The 21,437-nt window shown below is 42.4% G+C and overlaps 3 protein-coding genes across 4 annotated transcripts in view; 2 read left to right on the plus strand and 1 right to left on the minus strand.

Moving 5' to 3' along the window:
- Positions 1–515: 515 nt before the first annotated feature.
- On the minus strand, positions 516–10,557 carry tgds (TDP-glucose 4,6-dehydratase). The gene is made up of 13 exons (XM_084129791.1): positions 10,462–10,557; positions 10,280–10,351; positions 9,420–9,486; positions 8,126–8,194; positions 7,959–8,049; positions 7,503–7,645; positions 3,460–3,558; positions 3,138–3,197; positions 3,021–3,064; positions 2,083–2,248; positions 1,305–1,363; positions 1,119–1,216; positions 516–992 (listed from the first exon to the last, which is right to left on the minus strand). The coding sequence occupies exons 2-13, from the start codon at positions 10,330–10,332 to the stop codon at positions 877–879; spliced, it is 1,065 nt and encodes a 354-aa protein (XP_083985917.1). The 5' UTR covers positions 10,333–10,351; positions 10,462–10,557; the 3' UTR covers positions 516–876.
- Positions 10,558–10,642: 85 nt separating this feature from the next.
- Positions 10,643–18,678, plus strand: gpr180 (G protein-coupled receptor 180). Its single transcript, XM_084129790.1, has 9 exons — positions 10,643–10,891; positions 11,065–11,205; positions 12,495–12,695; positions 14,348–14,528; positions 14,611–14,660; positions 14,881–15,038; positions 15,478–15,669; positions 16,334–16,411; positions 17,623–18,678. Exons 1-9 carry the CDS (start codon positions 10,753–10,755, stop codon positions 17,767–17,769), a joined length of 1,287 nt encoding a protein of 428 aa, XP_083985916.1. The 5' UTR covers positions 10,643–10,752; the 3' UTR covers positions 17,770–18,678.
- Positions 18,679–19,056: 378 nt separating this feature from the next.
- The window catches only part of tgm8 (transglutaminase 8), a 14,919-nt gene continuing 12,538 nt past the window's right edge, over positions 19,057–21,437 (plus strand). Inside the window, exons 1-3 of one of the 2 annotated variants that reach the window (XM_084129773.1) lie at positions 19,057–19,232; positions 20,288–20,455; positions 20,575–20,823. In XM_084129773.1, the coding sequence (XP_083985899.1) occupies positions 19,187–19,232; positions 20,288–20,455; positions 20,575–20,823 (463 nt within the window). In that variant the 5' untranslated portion in view covers positions 19,057–19,186. The remainder of the gene's footprint in view (positions 19,233–20,287; positions 20,456–20,574; positions 20,824–21,437) is intronic. The other variant, XM_084129774.1, reaches the window with a different exon arrangement.

Below are 21,437 nucleotides of genomic sequence, written 5' to 3' on the forward strand. Positions count from 1 at the left end.
TACTCTACTGATGGTGTCATACTATGGAGCCCCTGAAGGGACCTTTGCAAAAATAAAAATATACAGACTTTCACGTGCTCACGAGAAACGTAAAAGGTAGTTTGTGACGTCAGAAACACCAGCGATTTCAAAGCGTGTTTTTGAGACTGTCTTTGGTTCACTGCAGTTTTAAGGAGGAAATACTCAGCAATGGAGTCGACTTATGAATTTACACATGGTTTGTCTTAAAGCGTATTAAAAACACCACATAGACACATAAACAACATTAAAGCTGGATTTGCACCACAGGGGGACTTATAATATTTCAGTATAATATAATTCTGATTTTTTTTCCATTAAGTTCATCTGTATTTTACAACTTATTCTCAAATAAAAACACATGTGAAAAAGACAATTAAAATGTAACTTCATAGTCATTTTTTTGCACTTTATTTGGCTTTGGATAAGATCTGAAGTTTAATCTTAATGAATGTGTTTACTTTCAGAAATGACTCCTATAAACAAGCTCACGGTGATCATTATCAACTGAAGCTCATTACAAGCCTCTTCAAACACCTTTTTTATTAAAGCATAAATATGATTGAAAACAATTTACATACATGTAATCATACAAATGAAGCTTTTTCTCTCATCGTCAACAAGCTGAGCACAAATAATGAAAACAGTCAAAAACTGAGATCGTGACACACAGTTTCCATTCAAAACAAGCTTTAAAATAGTTTAAAAATCTTTAACTTTTGGTCTCTTTAATCCTGTGGCCTTTTCACTGGAAAACAGTTTCTTATGTTCTTCATCGACTGACACTTGCATAGATAATATACAAAATATTACAATTAGACTTAAATATTAGAGTACATTGTTAATAATCAGACTTTATTATCTGACTTGAAAAGGCACTGAATGTGAAGGCGTCTGATCACATGATTCTGGAGAGTTCTCCTGATTTTCACTGATTAACGGCCAGTAGTTTGGATTCTCTTCATACCAATTTACTGAAAACAACAGAGACGCATCATACTCTTCATCATCATCATCATCATCATCATATTATCATTATTCATCATCATCATCACAGTATATGGAAGCACATCTGTAATGTTTGCTGTAGAGTCTCTTACTGGTCCGTCTGATTCCTTCCTTCCACGTGACCTTTGGTCTCCATCCGAGTCTGTGCAGTTTCTCGGATCTCATGGGATAGCGGAGCTCCGTCACGGGACTAGAGATGAAGAGCGGAAACGACAGTTAGTTACTGAATGGAATATCATTCATTAATATGACCTGCAAACATTTGACGGGACACACACCGGTCTTCAACAAACTCCATCCAATCCTCCAGCGCTTCACAAGAGACGTTCTTCACTTTCTGAGAACAGATCAATGAAACACACGTTAAACACAGAACACAACCGATTTATGATTATGAACATGTCATGATTTGATGTTTCTCTGTTTGAAGGGCCCTTATGATGCTATTTTAAAGCTTTTTAATTTCCTACAACAGGTTCACATTCATCCAAGATCAAACACACTTTAATCTCCTCATGATCTGCACTGCAGCGTCAGCTCTTTCTCTCAGTGTCTGAAACACTTCAAGGATTCAGTCTCTCTAAGCCCCGCCTCTCTGAGAGCTGCTCTGCTGTGATTGGTCAGAACGCAAACGCTCATTATCATATCTGAATCTCAGCTCTTGATCTCAGTGATTCGAACAGTGACGATGGCGTGGGTTTTACCGTATCAATCTCAGAAAACAGCGTCTTCTCCACACGAACAACACGAACCAAACTCTCCAGTCTCAGATACACTACAGTGGTTGAGGGCGGGGCTAAGAGACGCTGCTCAGCCAATCAGGAACACAGGCTGGCATTATGCTAATGAGTTACAAACCTGCGCAGGATCAGCAGAGACTGAATTACTGACGACTCGTTTCAGAATCACTTCTCATTCGAGCACAATAGGAACACTTTAAATGTGTATTATGGATCTTCTCGACATGAACAACACGAACCAATGATCTCAGTGAAGTAATGAATACTTGTTTGTTCACAAGTAATTATGACATTTAGAAAAATGTAGCATCCCTACCATTTTCACTAGTTCTCTGGCGAGTTGGATGATGGGAATTTCAAAGCTGCTCCCGATGTTGTAAATCTCCCCCAGAATGCCCTTCTCCATCACCGTCAGGAAGGCGTCCGTGACGTCGCTCACGTACAGGAAGTGTCTGGACTGCAAGCCGGAGCCCTGGATCGTGCTGGACAACAAACTTGTGTCATTATTAAAGAGCACGTTTCTTGATGTGGTTTTTCCTGCTTGAATGTTGATTATTTTCCTCATATTCTCCATTGTTGCGGCTCCTCTCTTCCCAGTCTGTCAGTAACGCTCTGTTTACTTCCTGTCTCTATGAAGCCCCTCCTCCTGAAAAGCACACTGTGCTCTGATTGGTCGGCTGGAGCAGTGTGTTGTGATTGGTCGAGCGCTTCGAGTGTGTTTGGGAAATGTCCCGCCCCTTTCCATAACCGCCAGTTTAACACACTACTAACTAACTCAACCAGGCCCCGCCCCTTTATTATGCGTATGAATTATTATAATGAGGAATATTGTGACGTGTTCGTTCCCAGGAGAAACTCAAGACTACAATGGAGGTGTTTCAGGAGTTCAGGAACACTGACACTGATATAGATTACACACACACACTGAGGTAGATCACACACACTGATATAGATTACACACACACACTGATGTAGATCACACACACACTGATGTAGATCACACACACTGATGTAGATCACACACACACTGATGTAGATCACACACACACTGATGTAGATCACACACACACTGATGTAGATCACACACACACTGATGTAGATCACACACACTGATGTAGATCACACACACACACTGATGTAGATCACACACACACACTGATGCAGATCACACACACACACTGATGCAGATCACACACACTGATGCAGATCACACACACACACACACTGAAGGATGACAGGCTCTGGTTAACTCACCACTTCTGCTCCTGTTGAATGAGTGACAGGAATCTGGGAATGACCTGATCAAACACAATCACAGCGTGTTAAACCCGTGAGTAACGTCACACTGGTCTCGTGCTTCTGCTCACGTACCTTCTCGTGATACTGACGCGGTCCATAAACGTTACTACTCCTCGTGATCACGGCCGGGAACTGAGAGAACACACACAGCATTACACCAGAATACACTAATCATCAAAAGTTGAGTATCTGTTGAGATTAGTTAATGCACTGTGAACAAACATGAACATGAACATTTGTATTAATAACAGTTCACGTTAGTTTAAAGTTCACGTTGCATTAACTGAAGTTAACAAATGAGACCTTGTTATGAAATGTAATTACATATACGTAAATGCATATGTAGTTCTGAGACTCTTCGTCATCATCATCATCTTCATCATCATCATCATACCTTGTGCTGGATCCAGTAGGACATCACGACGTTCTCGGCCGCAGCTTTGGAAGCCGAGTACGGGTTGGTGGGTCTCTGTGGACTCCGCTCATCAAACGGCTGAAAACAACAGGAGATCACATGACTAATCACATGATAATAATAATAATAATAATAATAAGTTTTATTTATATAGCGCCTTTCCAGAGCTCAAGGACACTTTACAATAAACAAACAACAATAAAGGCAGTTGACAAAGACAGCAGACAGAACAACAGTAGGCAATTGAGAGTGCAAGTACAGTAAGTGAGAATTGGTAGATGGGACAGCAACCAGCAGAAAACAAACAGATATAACTTTGAGAAAAAAAAAGAAAAAAAGAAAAAAAATTAAGAATTATAACATTCAGAAAATAGGTGAGTTTTGAGCAAGGATTTGAATTCAGAGATAGTGTTAACAGAACAGAGTGATCGGGGGAGAGAGTTCCACATTTTGGGCGCAACAACACTGAATGATCTGCCCCCCATTGAAGCAAGGCGATGCCGAGGGACGACGAGAAGGCTGGAATCAGCGGATCGTAAAGAGCGAGTCGGGGTGTAGGGGAGAAGCAGGTTACAGAGATAGGGGGGAGCCAGGCCGTGCAGAGATTTAAAAGTGAGAAGGAGAATTTTGAATTTGATACGGTAAGCCACAGGAAGCCAGTGAAGATCATGCAGAATTGGGGAAATATGTGCAGAACGCTTGGTGTGGGTGAGTAGTCTGGCAGCAGAGTTTTGAATGTATTGTAATGTGGAAATGGAGCTAGCTGATAGGCCAATGAAAAGTGCATTGCAGTAATCAAGACGTGAGGTGACAAATGCATGGATGACAGTTTCAGCATCTGAGATACTGATAAAGGGACGGAGCTGAGCGATACGACGTAGATGAAAGAATGCCAATTTAGTGATGGAATTAATGTGAGAGTGGAAAGATAGAGAGGAATCAAAAATTACACCAAGATTTTTAACAGTACTAGATGGTTTGATAAGAGAGCCAGCGATCTCACAGGTGAAGTTGGTAGGAATTTTATTAGTGAGTGATGAAGGTCCAGTGAAAATAATCTCAGTTTTGTCCATGTTAAGTTTTAGAAAATTTGAATGAAGCCAATCTTTTATTTCATGTAAACAAGCAGAGATTTTGTCAGTTGTGAGAGATAAAGTTGATGTACAAGTAGCATATAATTGAATGTCGTCAGCGTAAAAATGATAATTAAAACCATGACGGCGGAGGATCTGACCAAGAGGTATTATATAGATTATAAATAATAATGGCCCAAGAACGGATCCCTGAGGGACACCTTGCTTCAGGGGGACAGTAGGTGAGCGAAAATTCTGAAGTGAAATGTAGAACAGTCTGTCAGAGAGATAGGAGGAGAACCAGGAAAGAGCAGCACCAGAAATACCCACATCCGAAAGGCGCGAAATGAGTAGTTGATGGGAGACGGTATCGAAGGCATGATAAACACTAAACACTAAACACTAAACAACAGGAGATCACATGACTTTAAACACTAAACACTTCCCTGCTGATCTACAGCATCACTCAGTTCAAAGCTAGCAGGGGTTCGTCGTCACAAACGCTAGTTTCTGCAGGTTTATAAAGCTAGACTTAAGACTTTTTAAAGACCGTTTCAAGAACATGTGAGGAATAAATCGAAGGGAATGTGTCCGTACATGTAAATGTCGAGGTTGTTTTTGCAACAGTTTAAAAAAATACAACTTCCAACAAATCTCCATTACTTTTAATAAACATTCCAAACAAATGCATAAACAGCTCTGATCCCAAACACTGGAATATGGGACTGACTTCAACTGAAGCTTCCGATCACACTGCAGGGAAAGGGTATATCTTGTTTTCCAGCGCGGATGTCTAAAGATTCTTTAATCAAGACGCATTCACTTGTTATAAACAGTTGATCGAAATAAAGTGACTTCATGATTAAATCAAGAAGGAATATCAGAACTTCAAAACCTATTGATGTATATTTGTTTTTGTATTAAGTGTAAAACCAGTTTTTCTAAATTTCTCAGAATACAAGACTTCATATGTATATTCTGCTTCTTCTCCAGTAAATGTGTCTTGATTTAAGAAGAAAACGAGGCAGAAACACTGAGGAAGAGCATGGTGTGCGGTGTGTGTTGAACATGACGTCTCAGATGTGCGGTGTGTGTTGAACATGACGTCTCAGGTGTGCGGTGTGTGTTGAACATGGCGTCTCAGGTGTGCGGTGTGTGTTGAACATGACGTCTCAGATGTGCGGTGTGTGTTGAACATGACGTCTCAGGTGTGCGGTGTGTGTTGAACATGACGTCTCAGATGTGCGGTGTGTGTTGAACATGACGTCTCAGGTGTGCGGTGTGTGTTGAACATGGCGTCTCAGGTGTGCGGTGTGTGTTGAACATGACGTCTCAGATGTGCGGTGTGTGTTGAACATGACGTCTCAGATGTGCGGTGTGTGTTGAACATGACGTCTCAGATGTGCGGTGTGTGTTGAACATGACGTCTCAGATGTGCGGTGTGTGTTGAACATGACGTCTCAGGTGTGCGGTGTGTGTTGAACATGACGTCTCAGGTGTGCGGTGTGTGTTGAACATGACGTCTCAGGTGTGCGGTGTGTGTTGAACATGACGTCTCAGATGTGCGGTGTGTGTTCAACATGACGTCTCAGATGTGCGGTGTGTGTTGAACATGACGTCTCAGATGTGCGGTGTGTGTTGAACATGACGTCTCAGGTGTGCGGTGTGTGTTGAACATGACGTCTCAGGTGTGCGGTGTGTGTTGAACATGACGTCTCAGATGTGCGGTGTGTGTTGAACATGACGTCTCAGATGTGCGGTGTGTGTTGAACATGACGTCTCAGATGTGCGGTGTGTGTTGAACATGACGTCTCAGATGTGCGGTGTGTGTTGAACATGACGTCTCAGATGTGCGGTGTGTGTTGAACATGGCGTCTCAGATGTGCGGTGTGTGTTGAACATGACGTCTCAGGTGTGCGGTGTGTGTTGAACATGGCGTCTCAGATGTGCGGTGTGTGTTGAACATGACGTCTCAGATGTGCGGTGTGTGTTGAACATGGCGTCTCAGATGTGCGGTGTGTGTTGAACATGACGTCTCAGATGTGCGGTGTGTGTTGAACATGACGTCTCAGATGTGCGGTGTGTGTTGAACATGACGTCTCAGATGTGCGGTGTGTGTTGAACATGACGTCTCAGATGTGCGGTGTGTGTTGAACATGACGTCTCAGGTGTGCGGTGTGTGTTGAACATGACGTCTCAGATGTGCGGTGTGTGTTCAACATGACGTCTCAGATGTGCGGTGTGTGTTGAACATGGCGTCTCAGATGTGCGGTGTGTGTTGAACATGACGTCTCAGGTGTGCGGTGTGTGTTGAACATGACGTCTCAGATGTGCGGTGTGTGTTGAACATGACGTCTCAGGTGTGCGGTGTGTGTTGAACATGACGTCTCAGGTGTGCGGTGTGTGTTGAACATGACGTCTCAGATGTGCGGTGTGTGTTGAACATGACGTCTCAGATGTGCGGTGTGTGTTGAACATGGCGTCTCAGATGTGCGGTGTGTGTTGAACATGACGTCTCAGGTGTGCGGTGTGTGTTGAACATGACGTCTCAGGTGTGCGGTGTGTGTTCAACATGACGTCTCAGATGTGCGGTGTGTGTTGAACATGGCGTCTCAGATGTGCGGTGTGTGTTGAACATGACGTCTCAGGTGTGCGGTGTGTGTTGAACATGACGTCTCAGGTGTGCGGTGTGTGTTGAACATGACGTCTCAGATGTGCGGTGTGTGTTGAACATGACGTCTCAGGTGTGCGGTGTGTGTTGAACATGACGTCTCAGGTGTGCGGTGTGTGTTGAACATGACGTCTCAGGTGTGCGGTGTGTGTTGAACATGACGTCTCAGGTGTGCGGTGTGTGTTGAACATGACGTCTCAGATGTGCGGTGTGTGTTGAACATGACGTCTCAGGTGTTTGGGGGGTAAACCTGAGGAACACGGGTCAGTCGAGCGCACCTGGTCCAGACTGTGTCCGTACACCTCATCAGTGCTGATGTAGATGAAGCGCTGGACTCGAGCCTGGAGCGCCGCTCGGATCAGAACGCCGGTGCCGTCCACGTTCACACGCATGAAGCGCGCCGGCCGCAGGAACGAGCTCTCTGGGATATAAAGGGCCATTACTGTGTAGAAAATCCCTTCTTGAGGAACTCAATCCACGTTTATTTGTACAGCGCTTTTCAACACACATCGTTTCAGAGCAGCTTTACAGAAAATGCATGAGTCCACATTACAGTTTACAGTGATCTGTTATCAGATGCATTTCAGAAATGTACATATACAAAATCACAGTTAGCTAAACATGCATTAATTTAAACAATGCAGAAACAATGATCTCACTGAAGTAATGAATACTTGTTTGTTAAATGATTGTGAGGTTTAGAGAAACGCAGCTCTGGTCAAGCGTGGACTCACCCACATGCGTCTCAGCAGCGCAGTGGAAGACCACATCGATGTTCTCCGATGAAAACACGTGGTTTATGAAGAGCGGATCGCAAACATCGCCCTGAAAGAAGGACAGAATCCATCAGGACATTCACACACAGAACGGGGAGATTTGAGCCGGTGTGACGTCTTTATACCGGGATGAAGGTGTAGACGCGGTTTCCCTCGACGGCGCGCAGGTTCTTCAGACTCGAGCAGCGCTGAAGCTGAAACACAGGAGCGAACCGCAGACCTCACACTCAGCTCACTGCATATCATATGGTCTCATTATTTCCTGTAAACTCTTTCTTACTGTAATACAGTCATGAAAATCAAACCAGACTTTTATTATTAAAACCAGCATTATATTCACTAGCATGAGGAAGACTTACTGAAAAGAAAGACTTGTGTGATACTCAGTTTAACCCTCTGGTGCTCTTCACGTGTCGGTCAGAAACGACTGAATTTTTTTATTTCAATGAAATTAATGTACTATATTTTAGTTCGATAACATTTTTTATTTAATATTTTGTATTTTTAGGGGATTTTATGGTACTAAATTATATTAATCCATTTATTCACTTTTTGAGCGTAGACCTGAAAATGACATTTCCAAATTAAACTGTGGTAAATCTTCAACGCTTTAGAGCGACAGACTGAAGTTTGATCTCTTTTCAAAGACGACGCTTTGTAGATTATTGCTGAAGTGAAAACAGTTTTAAAAGGTGAACTCAAAAAAAGTTACAGAATTTTACGTTTATTGTTATGAAAAATTTGCACAAATATATTATTTTTTACATGAAATATATTTTCAAAAACATGTTTTACTCTAAAACTGTGAGAAAATCAAATCCATAAATCTAAAGAAGTTGTGTTCCAAATTTGAGGTTGATATCTCAGTAAATGATCTTTCAGTGAGATGATGTTCCACTGTTGCCTTTGGCTTGCTCAGTTGGGGATATTTTGGGGATATTTAATTTTATTTTATCAATCAATAAATGCCACTAGAAACAAACCTTGTTGTATTATTTTATTTTAATTTAATACTGTAAAATTTAAAAATAAATTAAATTTATTTTAATTTAATACTGGATGGATGGATGGATGGATGGATGGAAACTGCTTTGATACAATCTGTATTGTGAAAAGTGCTATACAAATATACTTGATTTGATTTTGATTTGATGTTCGGCTGCAGTTCCAAACGCTTCCACTAGAGGAAACTCGTCTCTCATTAATTTCCAATGACCCATTCTTGACCGCGAGGAGCAAGTGTGGCTATTGTTTTCAGGACCATAACCTGTTCGAATCATGTCCATGATTTTATTGTGTTCACACAGCAAATGCCAAAACCTTTACCAAGTTTCGTACCATTCCGATGAAGAAAATAATAATAAAAAACAAAAAATGTAAAAATTTTCAGTCAAAAATGACGGAAGAGACAGAACTCACATTATCGATGTTGATGATGCGCCAGTGTGGGAATCTCTCGGCCAGAGCAGAGATCAGATGAGATCCACTGAAACACAAATGTCATTATTAGATCAGTGTACGCTTGCGATGTTTTTAGGAAACGCTGTTAAAGGTGCAGTGAGCGATTTCTGAGAAAACAAACACGCCCCCACACAGAAGATCCCACCCCTTTTTATCTTTACAGCTCCGCCCTCACATTCACAGGCCCCTCCCCCTCATGAGTGGACACGCCCCTTACTGCTGATTGGCCACAAGTGTGTTTTTATGTCTCAGAATTGTCTTACTGCACATTCGCAGTGTTTCGGTCAGCTGGTGTTTTGGTGATTTGTACACGTTTTACACATTGATGCACTATAAACTGAAGAGTTTTTGTATAAAGTCAGTTCTTCTCAACCACTAACGCCTCACATCTTCAGTAACTCACCAGACCTGAGGAAAACTTTACAGCGCAAGTTACATAACTTGGATATTACGTATAATCTGTTAGAGCAGAGGTGAGTGTGTGTATTTTGTAAAATGATTGCAGTTGTTTCAACACATCAAAAGTATGACATACTAAATCGAAATGACATAAAAAGAAATTATGACAAAAAAGTTGAAATTATGACATTCTAAATCAAAATAATGAGATAGTTTGAATCTCTAGAATATGAACTTTTACTGAACCTTCTGATCACAAGAAAGTGTTTCTGTCTCATTTTCCAGTGCAAATGTAAAGTGAGTTTGTGATTCTTTCTATACAGTAAATGACTCCTGGTACGATGTTCTCTTGCCTAATGCAGTGACACTATATATTAATAATAACGGTAAATATTAACGGTCAGTAACACCGGACTCACATGAATCCCGCGCCTCCGGTCACCAGTACAGTGCGACACTCACTGCAGCTCATCCTCACTCTTCAGTTTAACCTGTAAGTTAGATGAAGTTAAAGTGGATCATGACAGTGAACATAAAGGGCTTCATCTACTCTGAAACACTGCGGTCTCTTCAGAAACGCGAGTGACGGCGCGTTACTCACTGCGTTGACTACTCCACATTTCTTCAATAAATAATTCCATGATTTCAGGAGGCTTCGTAAACACAGAGCTCACGACAGTTAGCAGCGGTTTCCGGCAGCGCTGACACGTATGAGCCAGACTCTGTCCCCGCCCCCGCTGCGCTCTCATTGGCTGCTTCACTGCGCTAGACTAAAAAGGCGTATTCTGATTAGTTGTAGCAGACGTCAATCATCCGGTGGGAGGAAAACAACTGTATTACCTCATTGATTGCAGTGAATGAAGAGAATAAGAGCTTCTGTTGAAATGAAATAATGTTTGTGTTCTTTATCATTCTCATTGTTCTTTTGTTCAGTTCATGTCCTGTTGCTGGAAAAACGGTTTCTGGGGTTTTCAGGAGTGACGCGGCGAGAGAAAATTATGGGCAATACATCACAAGATTTATGTATCATGGTGGGTGTCTGATATTAATAAAATAAATCATGCATTTGCATTTTTCTTCCATGTATTTGCATGCATTTTTTGTCTCGGCTTTCTTTTCACACGCATGCATGTCAAAGCCTTAATGAGAAGTTGTGAGAATCCAGGAATATTGCTGTGAATGATCCTATGATCGTGTCTGACAGGTGAGAATGCTCTGATGTCGTGTCGTGTATATGATGTTCAGATGGCCGTGCAGAAGGAGGCCAGACTCCTGCTGTTTCAGGACACCGAGGGCTTTGACAATCTCAGCTGTCTGGAGAGAGTCACATCAGCTCAGATCTCCAGTAAGATTCATTCATTCGCATCTGAATCGGTTTCAACATGTTTTACATTTCTACAGTGAACCCGTGAACTTTGAACCCTAATTTCACATCACAGACAAGTCACGCGGCTGCTCACTCGATGTTTATATGACGCGCAATCTAGGGCTGTAGCGGTATATCGCGGTATTCGGTATATCATGATTATCATACATTTGCCCATCTACAGTGAGTATTTAAATTATAATCTAAATATATAAATAAGAGGAATCATACAAAATGCATATTTTTTTATTTAGTGCTGTCCTGAATAAGATATTTTACATAAAATATGTTTACATATAGTCCACAAGACAAAAAAATAGCTGAATTTATAAAAAGGTTGAAAAGTTTACACACCCTTGATTCTTAATACCGTGTGTCCACGACTGTTTTATGTTTTGTGATGGTTGTTCTCGAGTCCTGAGCAGTTAAACGGCCCAATGTTCCTCAGAAAAATCCTTCTGTTTTCCAGCATCTTTTGCATATTTTAACCCTTTCCAGCAAAAAATTGGACATCTTCATCCTGTTCAAAAGTTTTCACCCCCAATTTTTTTTATAGTTGTGTTAAATAATTAACATTTTGCAGATTCTGCAAGGGGTATGTGAACTTTTGACCACAACTGTATATACTGTAGGTTTATATACTACTATAACCTATACTATAGGTACAAACCTATATACTGTAGGTTTATATACTAGTAACCTATAATAGTGTAGGTTATACTATAGGTACAAACATATACTGTAGGTTTATATACTAGTATAACCTATATTATACATTATATACTATAGGTACCATACAACCTATATACTGAAGGTTTATTTACTAGTATTAACTATACTATACACTATACTATAGACAAGGGCGTAGATTTGGTTTGAACATTGGGGGGGGGTTGAAGTTTGGGTATGCCTCCTGATGCCTCCTTTTCATGTGATCATGGTATAATACTATACTATATGGTAATACTATAGGTACAAACCTATATACTGTAGGTTTGTATATTAGTATAACCTATATTATGCCTTTATAGATGTGGATTGACTACAGACGCAAATAGATACAGTGCAATAAAGAAAACACTAAAATGTGTATTTTGGATGTTTTCTTTCCACTAGTAAATGTAAAGTAGAGATCAAAACTGAGCAGTGCATGAAGAAAAATATGTTTTTGCCTGCGGTATCTTGCCTTAAAGGAAAATAAGTCTAACAGGACAAAGATCATGTTGATTTCTGTCATTAACTGTTCATATGGCGTTTCACATTCTCAGTTAATCTGAGCAAAGAGGAGCAGAACCAGACTATCCCGCACCACTCCACGCCTCAGACGTGGCACGCGATGTACGCGGACCGCTACTCCTGTCAGGAGACGCCGATCGATGGCGCGCAAGAACACGTCCGCTTCCAGATCACCATGCTAAACCCCGACGCCGCGGGAAACCCACTGGATCACTTCAGCGCCGAGGAGGCCGGTGAGACTCTGCTGGAACCGTTCAAATTAGTGCTGTGCAATTAATCGCAAAGAAACCGCACGCGATTTGGCAAAGGCTGCGATTATTTTATGCGCATCTTGTCAGTGAAGTACGGCTCTGTGATCGGTAGTAAATGCTCCATCTGAACACCAGAGGGTGTCTTACACACACACACATACACACACACTACATACCCCCGCCGCTGAAGTATGATAACACACATCATTCCTGGAAACCCCGGTGAGCATCACACTATCTGTATCTGAATAAACAGAAGATTGAACCGCTTTGATTGATTAAACATGACTATGTTAGGGGTTAACACTTCAGGACCCATGGACCAGCTGTTTGAAAGAAGACCCGGAGTCAGAATTATAAAAAATTGAAGAAAAGTTTTACTGAAGATAGTTTGCAGTTTCATCAGCAGAAGTTCAGCTTCAAGACTCACACAGGAGTTCGTAGGCCGCCCCGCTTACAGTTACAGATCACAGCAGTTTATACTATTTCCAAGGTCTAAGCTACGTCATTACTTACAGGCTGAATGATTCTGATTGGCCAAGAAATTGATAAACATAGTAATTTCCCACACATATACAGATAGACAGAAGCATATCTCCATAGATTATGCCGCTGACACTCGGACCCTGAAGTTAGGCACGTCGTGACCTTCCAGGTCTCAGATTTGGGTCGCTGGGTGCCAGCATGTCTCGAACAACAACTCAGTCAATCTCCAACAATGCCAGTGGTTCCTTAACCTGTAACCAAGAAGACTAACACACACACACACACACCGACACACATCTTTCCAAGGTTGGATTTGGCCAGGCTCTAACTATAAACAGGAGTCTCGTCTCAAAACATCAAGATAACAAGTTCTTTCTCTCAGGATAGGACACTTTAGTCTAAATGGAAATTAAGGCTTTAACTGAGAAATGGTCCCTTAAACTATAGACTTCAATGACCCCTGTGTGACCCCTGTGTGTTTTAACAAGTTGAAGACCTTTCTCAAACACAAAACAAGTCCCTATTTCATTTCTGGAAATATCAAATACAGACATTGAAGAATACATGAAAAGAACATTTCAGTAATCACACTGGGAACTTCTATAACAAAGTAAAATCTCCAGAGAAGTCATTCAACTCACTTGATATTTAGAAGGAAAAATATTAATACCTTGATTATAATCACTCATAACATATACAATGAAGCAGCAGTGGATTCCAATCCCCCCCTTCAACTAATAAACACACGACTGCCTTATTCTGTGTGAGAAGCTCATCATCTCCCAGGAGGAGCTCAGCTGTCCTCATGAAGCGAGTTTGGAGGAAAAGCATGTTATTAAATGTCGTCTTTTGTTGGACAAGAGGTTCATAAATGCTTCTCATGTCTGGAAGGATGTTTGACACGTGTTGCTTTTTCAAATGCACGTTATAAGCGACTCGAACTCGCAGTGTTTACTGAGCCGTACGTCACTGACAAGCTGCACATAACTAATAATCACAGCCTTTGCCAGTTCATAATCGCGATGAGCCAGATCGGTTTCAGCGCCATTTCATGTAAATTGCGATTAATCGTGCAGCGCTAGTTCAAATGGTGTTTCTCCGAGGATACTCAGTTTACTGTAGGGTCAAGGGTCATTTTGTCGTTGCAGGGCTCCACAGTTTCTACTCTCTGCTGATGGTGGCGTATTTCGTGGCGTCGTGCATCTACGCTCCGCCGCTGTGGCAGGCGCTGAGGAAGGGCGGCCCGATGCTAACGGTTCTGAAGGTTTTAACCGCTGCGCTGATGCTACAGGGAACATCAGTTCTGCTCAACTTCATCCACATGAGCCGGTCAGATCTGCTTACTGAAGCGCTGTAGCTTCATCAGGAGGTTCTGTGCTGATGTGTGTGTGTGTGTGTTCTGACCCCTCAGATACGCTCGAGACGGTGTGGGGACGCCGCTGACCGGGAGCCTCGCTGAGCGTGAGTCTGTAGCCGCGTCAGTCGTTCACACTGCACTCGGTTCTGATTATCATCTAATAAAAGCATTAGAGTCGCAGGAAAGATTCAGTGAGATTTCATGGGTTTGATTCCCTGGGAATGCTTGAACTGATAATGAGTTCCTCGAATGCAATGCAAGTTGTGTTGGATAAAAGTGTCTTGCAAATGCATGGATGTAATAGTGTGTTTGTGTGTGTGTCAGTGTGTGACATGATCGCGCAGGTGCAGATGCTCTACATGTTGTTGAGTCTGTGTGTGGGCTGGACTCTGAGTCGCAGAAGGAAGTCTCAGTGTAAACCTCTACAGTGGGACTCGACACCCGCCTCCACTGCACTCGCTCTGGCCGTCGTCATCGCTCAGGTCAGGCGCTCACACACACTCACTCACACACACGCACACACACACACGCACACACACACACACACACACTCACACACGCACTCACACACTCAGCCACGCTCACACACACACACACACACACACTCTCACACAAACACACACACACACACACACACACACACACTCACACACACACGCACACGCTCACACACAAACTCACACACACTCACACATACACACACTCACACACACACATGCTCACACACGCACTCACACACTCAGCCACGCTCACACACACGCACACGCTCACACACACACATGCTCACACACACACACACACACACGCTCACACACACACACACACACACACACACACACACACACACACATACATACTCACTGGGCTTCATTCACTAATAATGGCATGGAATTTTGTGTGTGTGTGTGTGTGTGTCTGCAGGGGGCGCTGCTGATCTGGGAGCAGTTTGAGGAGGCGGATCACCACAGCTTCCACTCCTCCAGCGGTGTGTGTGTGTGGCTCTTGATGGCGCTGCGTGTTTCTCTCGCTGTGTTTCTGGCATCAGTCCTGTATCAGATCGTCTCAGCGGAGCGGAGCGCGCTCAAGCGAGACTTCTACCTCAGCTTCGCCAAGGCAAACACAGATTCCTTCCTGTCTGATTCACAGAAGAAGTTTAGAATACTTTAGATTTTTCTATGTTTCTGAAAGAGTCTCTTCTGCTCACCAAAGCTGCATTTATTGGATCAAAAATACATTAAAAACAGTGAAATATTATTATAATGTAAATCATCTGTTTTCTATGTGAATATATAGTAAAGCGTAATTTATTCCTGTGATCAAAGCTGAATTTTCAGCATCATTACTCCAGTCTTCAGTGTCACATGATCCTCCAGAAATCACTCTAATATGATGATTTATGATCAGTGTTGTAAACATTTGTGCTGCTTAATATATTTTTGTGGAACCTGTGATACTTTTTTTCAGGATTCTTTCAGGAATAAAAAGTACAGCATCTATTCAAAATAACAATATCAATCTTTACCGTCAATTTAAAGAGTGATTTCTGAAGGATCATGTGACACTGAAGACTGGAGTAATGATGCTGAAAATTCAGCTTTGATCACAGGAATAAATTACACTTTATTATATATTCACATAGAAAACAGATGATTTACATTAGAATAATATTTCACTGTTTTTACTGTATTTTGATCAAATAAAAGCCGCCTTGGTGAGCAGAAGAGACTCTTTCAGAAACATTAAATAATCACTAGTAAATCTGCGGTCTGTGTTTCAGGGCTGTTTTCTGTGGTTCCTCTGTCATCCAGTGCTGGTTCTGTTCTCTGTGTTGCTCAATGAACATCAGAAAGAAAAGGTAAAGAGAAACACGCCTCCAGCAGCAGCAGAACAAGAAATACGTCTCATGTCTCTGTCTCGTCTCTGTCTCTTCTCTGTCTCGTATCTGTCTCGTCTCTCACGTCTCGTCTCGTCTCTGTCTCGTCTCCGTCTCGTCTCTCACGTCTCGTCTCCGTCTCGTCTCTCACGTCTCGTCTCCGTCTCGTCTCTCACGTCTCGTCTCTGTCTCCTCTCTGTCTCGTCTCTGTCTCTTCTCTGTCTCGTATCTGTCTCGTCTCTTACGTCTCGTCTCCGTTTCGTCTCCGTCTCGTCTCCGTCTCGTCTCCGTCTCGTCTCTCACGTCTCGTCTCTGTCTCCTCTCTGTCTCGTCTCTGTCTCTTCTCTGTCTCGTATCTGTCTCGTCTCTCACGTCTCGTCTCTGTCTCCTCTCTGTCTCGTCTCTGTCTCTTCTCTGTCTCCTCTCATGTCTCTGTCTCGTCTCTCACGTCTCGTATCTGTCTCTTCTCTCACGTCTCGTATCTGTCTCTTCTCTCACGTCTCGTCTCTGTCTCCTCTCTGTCTCGTCTCTCACGTCTCGTCTCTGTCTCCTCTCATGTCTCTGTCTCGTCTCTCACGTCTCGTATCTGTCTCTTCTCTCACGTCTCGTCTCTGTCTCCTCTCTGTCTCGTCTCTGTCTCTTCTCTGTCTCGTATCTGTCTCGTCTCTCACGTCTCGTCTCTGTCTCGTCTCTCACGTCTCGTCTCTGTCTCCTCTCTGTCTCGTCTCTTCTCTGTCTCGTATCTGTCTCGTCTCTCACGTCTCGTCTCTGTCTCCTCTCATGTCTCTGTCTCGTCTCTCACGTCTCGTATCTGTCTCGTCTCTCACGTCTCGTCTCTGTCTCGTATCTGTCTCATGTCTCTGTCTCGTCTCTCACGTCTCGTCTCTGTCTCTCCTCTGCCTCATCTCTGTCTCCCACGTTTTGTCTCTGTCTCGTCTCACGTCTCGTCCTGTCTCATCTACGTCTCGTCTCTGTCTCATATCTGTCTCGTCTCGTCTCCGTCTCGTCTCCGTCTCTTCTACGTCTCTTCTCTGTCTCGTCTCTGACGTCTCGTCCCTCACGTCTCGTCTCTGTTTCCTCTCATGTCTCTGTCTCAACTCTGTCTCTCACGTCTCGTCTCCCACGTCTTGTCTCTGTCTCGTCTCTCACGTCTCGTCTCTCACGTCTCGTCCTGTCTTGTCTCGTGTCCGCAGGTGGTCACGATCGGCGTGATCCTGTGCCAGTCGATCTCAGTGGTGGTCCTGTACCGGCTCTTCTTGTCCCGGAGTCTGTACTGGGAAGTGTCGTCGCTGTCGTCGGTCTCGCTCCCGCTCACCGTGAGCCGCCGCGGCCGGTTCTGATCCGTCACACGGGAAGCTTCGGTCCGGAGCCAATCATCATGGAGAGATCACGGACACACGGAGAGATCAGCGAGATCAGGAGATCTGATCACGAGACACCGAGTTTCATCATCCAGGCCTGATTCATCACAGATCATGTTCAGTGTGTCTGACGCCTGATGAATGAGAAGGACAGTTAAAGCTCAGTGTTCAGCAATAAGAAAATGAAAGATGTCTATTATTTCTCAGCGCGTGACGCCACTTCTTCGTGTTTCTCAGTCTGAATGCTTCATTTCACTCATGATTTCAGTTCTGTTGTTCCCAATAAGTGCCTAAAGTGACAATCATCTGAAGCGGGAAACACAAATCATGATGTTCTTCCTCAGTGTTTCTGTCTCGTTTTCCAGCACAAATATCCAAACATTCTTAAATCCAGACACGTTTACTGGAGAAGAAGAACAATGACTGACGATATTAAGCCTTGATTACTGAAAAAATCATCAAAATTATGTGAGTTTGAACTTAAAACAAAAACTATGGAGTCAGAAAAATAATCTTATTTATTTTTCAGACTCCAATGTCTGATACTTGATCTTGTTTTAAGCTCAAACTCACTTCATTTTCATGCTTTCTTTCAGTAATCAAGGCTTAATATCGTCAGTCATTGTTCTTCTTCTCCAGTAAACGTGTCTGGATTTAAGAATGTTTGATATTTATGCTGGAAAACGAGACAGAAACACTGAGGAAGAACATGATGTTTTGCAGAGTTTGTGTGTCGACTGAATATTAAAATCAATGGATATTTATTGATCCTTTTTTCTGGATCCTGCACATTTCAGAGTCAAAGGAGAAGATGTGAAAAGAAACCCTGTTTACTGGAGCATGTGTTGTTCAGTGAAGGAAACGTGTTAATAAACATCATGTACAGTCTGTATGTGTCAGTATGTGTACAGTAATGATGATGACAAATCTAAAATTATGAATCATAAATACAGATTTGTACGTAATATGGGAAACATTCTACAATACGGTTCCATTGGTTAGCGTTTATTAATCTTCATGTTAATTTCAACATTTACTAAAACATTCAAATCAAAAGTTGGATCTGTTAATATTATTTAATGGAGCTGAACTAATAATGAACAGTTTTATTTTTATTAACTAACTAACAGATTAATAACTACTGTAATAAATGTATTGAGCATTAAGATCAACATTGATGTAATTCCCTCATAACTGGGATTATTCCGGCATCAGTCAGACGGTGTTTCGTCATCACTGGGTTTTGTAATCAGTCACAAATATGATAGATGTGGGAGGATTCAGTGTTCAGTGTCCTCGACTCGTGGGAGCGACGGGGAAGGGCTCTTACACACACACACACATCACGGTATAAAGCACCACACACACACTCACACACACACTCATCTGACGAAACATGAGTGAGAATCTGAGCAGCAGAAACGCAGTCAGCCGAGATCAGGGTGAGTGAAACTGATGTTCTAATCAGATTCAGATCTTTACACTAGTAGATGTTTGTGATTTCAGTGATGAGTAACTGATGAGACTAGTTAAACGTACTTAACTATCGTGATGTGAGATAACGAGCGTTTACTGGTTTAGTAGTATTTCTGTTAGTACAGTATCTTAAAAAATCTGCCATACTGGAACTAATATCACTACAGACTGGTAGTGTTCAGGGTTTGATTGTCCACGTCTTTATTAAAGCATCAGTGGAAACATCTCAACTAAACTTTATTCAGAACACTTTACATCTTATTTTTAAGCTGTCCCAGAGTGTCTGTGACTTATGGAAGATTGTTTCTGCCACATAATAAAACAATAAAGAAGTCACTGAGAATTTTGTGAATTCCATGTTTCAAGTAATTATAAGTTTATTTCTAGTAATTCTGAGTTTATTTCTAACAATTATGAGTTTAAATCGAACAATTATGAGTTTATTTCTAGTAATTCTAAGTTTATTTCTAGCAATTTCCGAGTTTATTTCTAGTAATTCTGAGTTTATTTTTAGTAATTACGAGTTTATTTCTAACAATTACGAGTTTATATCTAACAATTCTGAGTATATTTCTAACAATTCTGAGTATATTTCTAACAATTCCGAGTTTAGATATAAATTTAAACTATAATTTTTTTTTGCAGTTACTGCTTTTTTTTTATTTTATTCCATTGCAGAAACAAGCTTCCATAGTAATTATACAGTTAAGTACTGAGTAATATTAACTGAATACAACATGGACTTACTAGAGAGTTTGGTTTGTAATAATGCATAATTTACTGTTTTCACTACAGTAAGAACATGTGGTGTGTCACAAGAACACTGTAGAATAAAGTGTTATCATAAGATGTTTGTGAGATGTTATCGGACGGGTCTTCATTCTTCACGACAGACACACCCGATCTCTGATGAAATATCTCATTTATCAGCTGAGATTAAACTGGCTGAACTAGTTATGAACTAACGAACTAACCGTGTGTGTGTGTGTGTGTGTGTGTGTGTGTGTTTGTGTGTTTCCAGCAGCTGTGTTGATGAAAGTGGATTTCCAGTGTGTGAAGAACAACACTGATCATCACACTAATGAAATCTCACTGGAGCGTCTGATCATCCGCAGAGGAAAAGCCTTCAGTCTGACGGTCAGCGCTGAGAGTCTCAATCCGAACGACATCCAGATCACTGTGGAGACAGGTGAACAGTGAACACACACTCACACACACACACACACACACACACAGTCTTACAGTCAACGCTGAGAGTCTCAATACGAACGACATCCGCAGTAACTCTGTGTGTTGTGTTGACTGAAGGTCCCGGTGCGTGTGAACAGAAGGGCACGCGCTCCTCCTTCAGCTCCTCCTGTCCTCGTCCTGGTCCTGGTTCTGGTTCTGGGTCCTGGAGTGTGTCGGTGTCGAGCAGCTCCTCCTCCAGCGCCGGCCTGTCCATCACGTGTCCCTCGAACGCTTGCGTGGGCCTGTACTCGCTGTCTCTGCGGAGCGGCTCCTGCGCCGTGACCTTCGAGAGAGCCGTGACGGTGCTGTTCAACCCCTGGTGTGAAGGTGCGCACACATCACACACTCACCGTCCGGAAACAAGACCAACTCACACTCATCCTTCCCTCGGGTCATTCTGACCCAAAAATCATCAAGTGTTCATCAGAGGGGTCCAAGACCCCAGTGCCCGGTTGCATAAAGCACCTTAAGTGAAATTTTCCCTTAAGTTTCCCTTATGTTTCCCTTAAACCTAAGGGTGTTGCAGAAAAAAACCCTTAAGTGTTACTTAAAGAGCAACTTGCAGGTTAGAAGACCCAACAAGTCAATGTATAGAAAAATAATGTAGGAACTAGATTTTCTTTAAAAAAAAATTATAAATATGCTACAGTGGCTTCTGGAGTCGTTTTTGTGAGAAAATTTTACTTCCGCATCTGAAAATGGGCGTGACGGGCGAGAGTCGTGACGTAGCACGAGGGAGAGCGGTCGATTCAAACAACAGGGAAATATGGATTGCAATGACATTTCGGACGCTGAGGAAATTGTTTACGGACCACAGCCATACAATTATGAGCCTGCTAGGCTGCCAAGAGAGCAGGGACAGGCCAGGATTAATGTTAGACAGAACATATTGGAACTTACAATAACAGAAACTAAGCTTTGATCAGGCGTTTGTCATGCTC

The sequence above is a fragment of the Abramis brama genome, assembly GCF_963993115.1.
Source record: "Abramis brama genome assembly, chromosome: 11".
Lineage (NCBI taxonomy): Eukaryota > Metazoa > Chordata > Actinopteri > Cypriniformes > Leuciscidae > Abramis > Abramis brama.

Bases quoted from the DNA above. Each gene is read 5' to 3' on its own strand.
- gpr180 (XM_084129790.1), top strand. From the start codon at position 10,753: ATGTTTGTGTTCTTTATCATTCTCATTGTTCTTTTGTTCAGTTCATGT. The intron at 10,892-11,064 runs GTGGGTGTCTGA...CGTGTCTGACAG, and splicing joins CACAAGATTTATGTATCATG to GTGAGAATGCTCTGATGTCG. The intron at 11,206-12,494 runs GTAAGATTCATT...TCACATTCTCAG, and splicing joins CACATCAGCTCAGATCTCCA to TTAATCTGAGCAAAGAGGAG.
- tgds (XM_084129791.1), bottom strand. From the start codon at position 10,332: ATGAGCTGCAGTGAGTGTCGCACTGTACTGGTGACCGGAGGCGCGGGA. The intron at 3,559-7,502 runs GTGCGCTCGACT...TGTTGTTTTCAG, and splicing joins ACGGACACAGTCTGGACCAG to CCGTTTGATGAGCGGAGTCC. The intron at 1,364-2,082 runs GTAGGGATGCTA...ATCTGTTCTCAG, and splicing joins CCAGAGAACTAGTGAAAATG to AAAGTGAAGAACGTCTCTTG.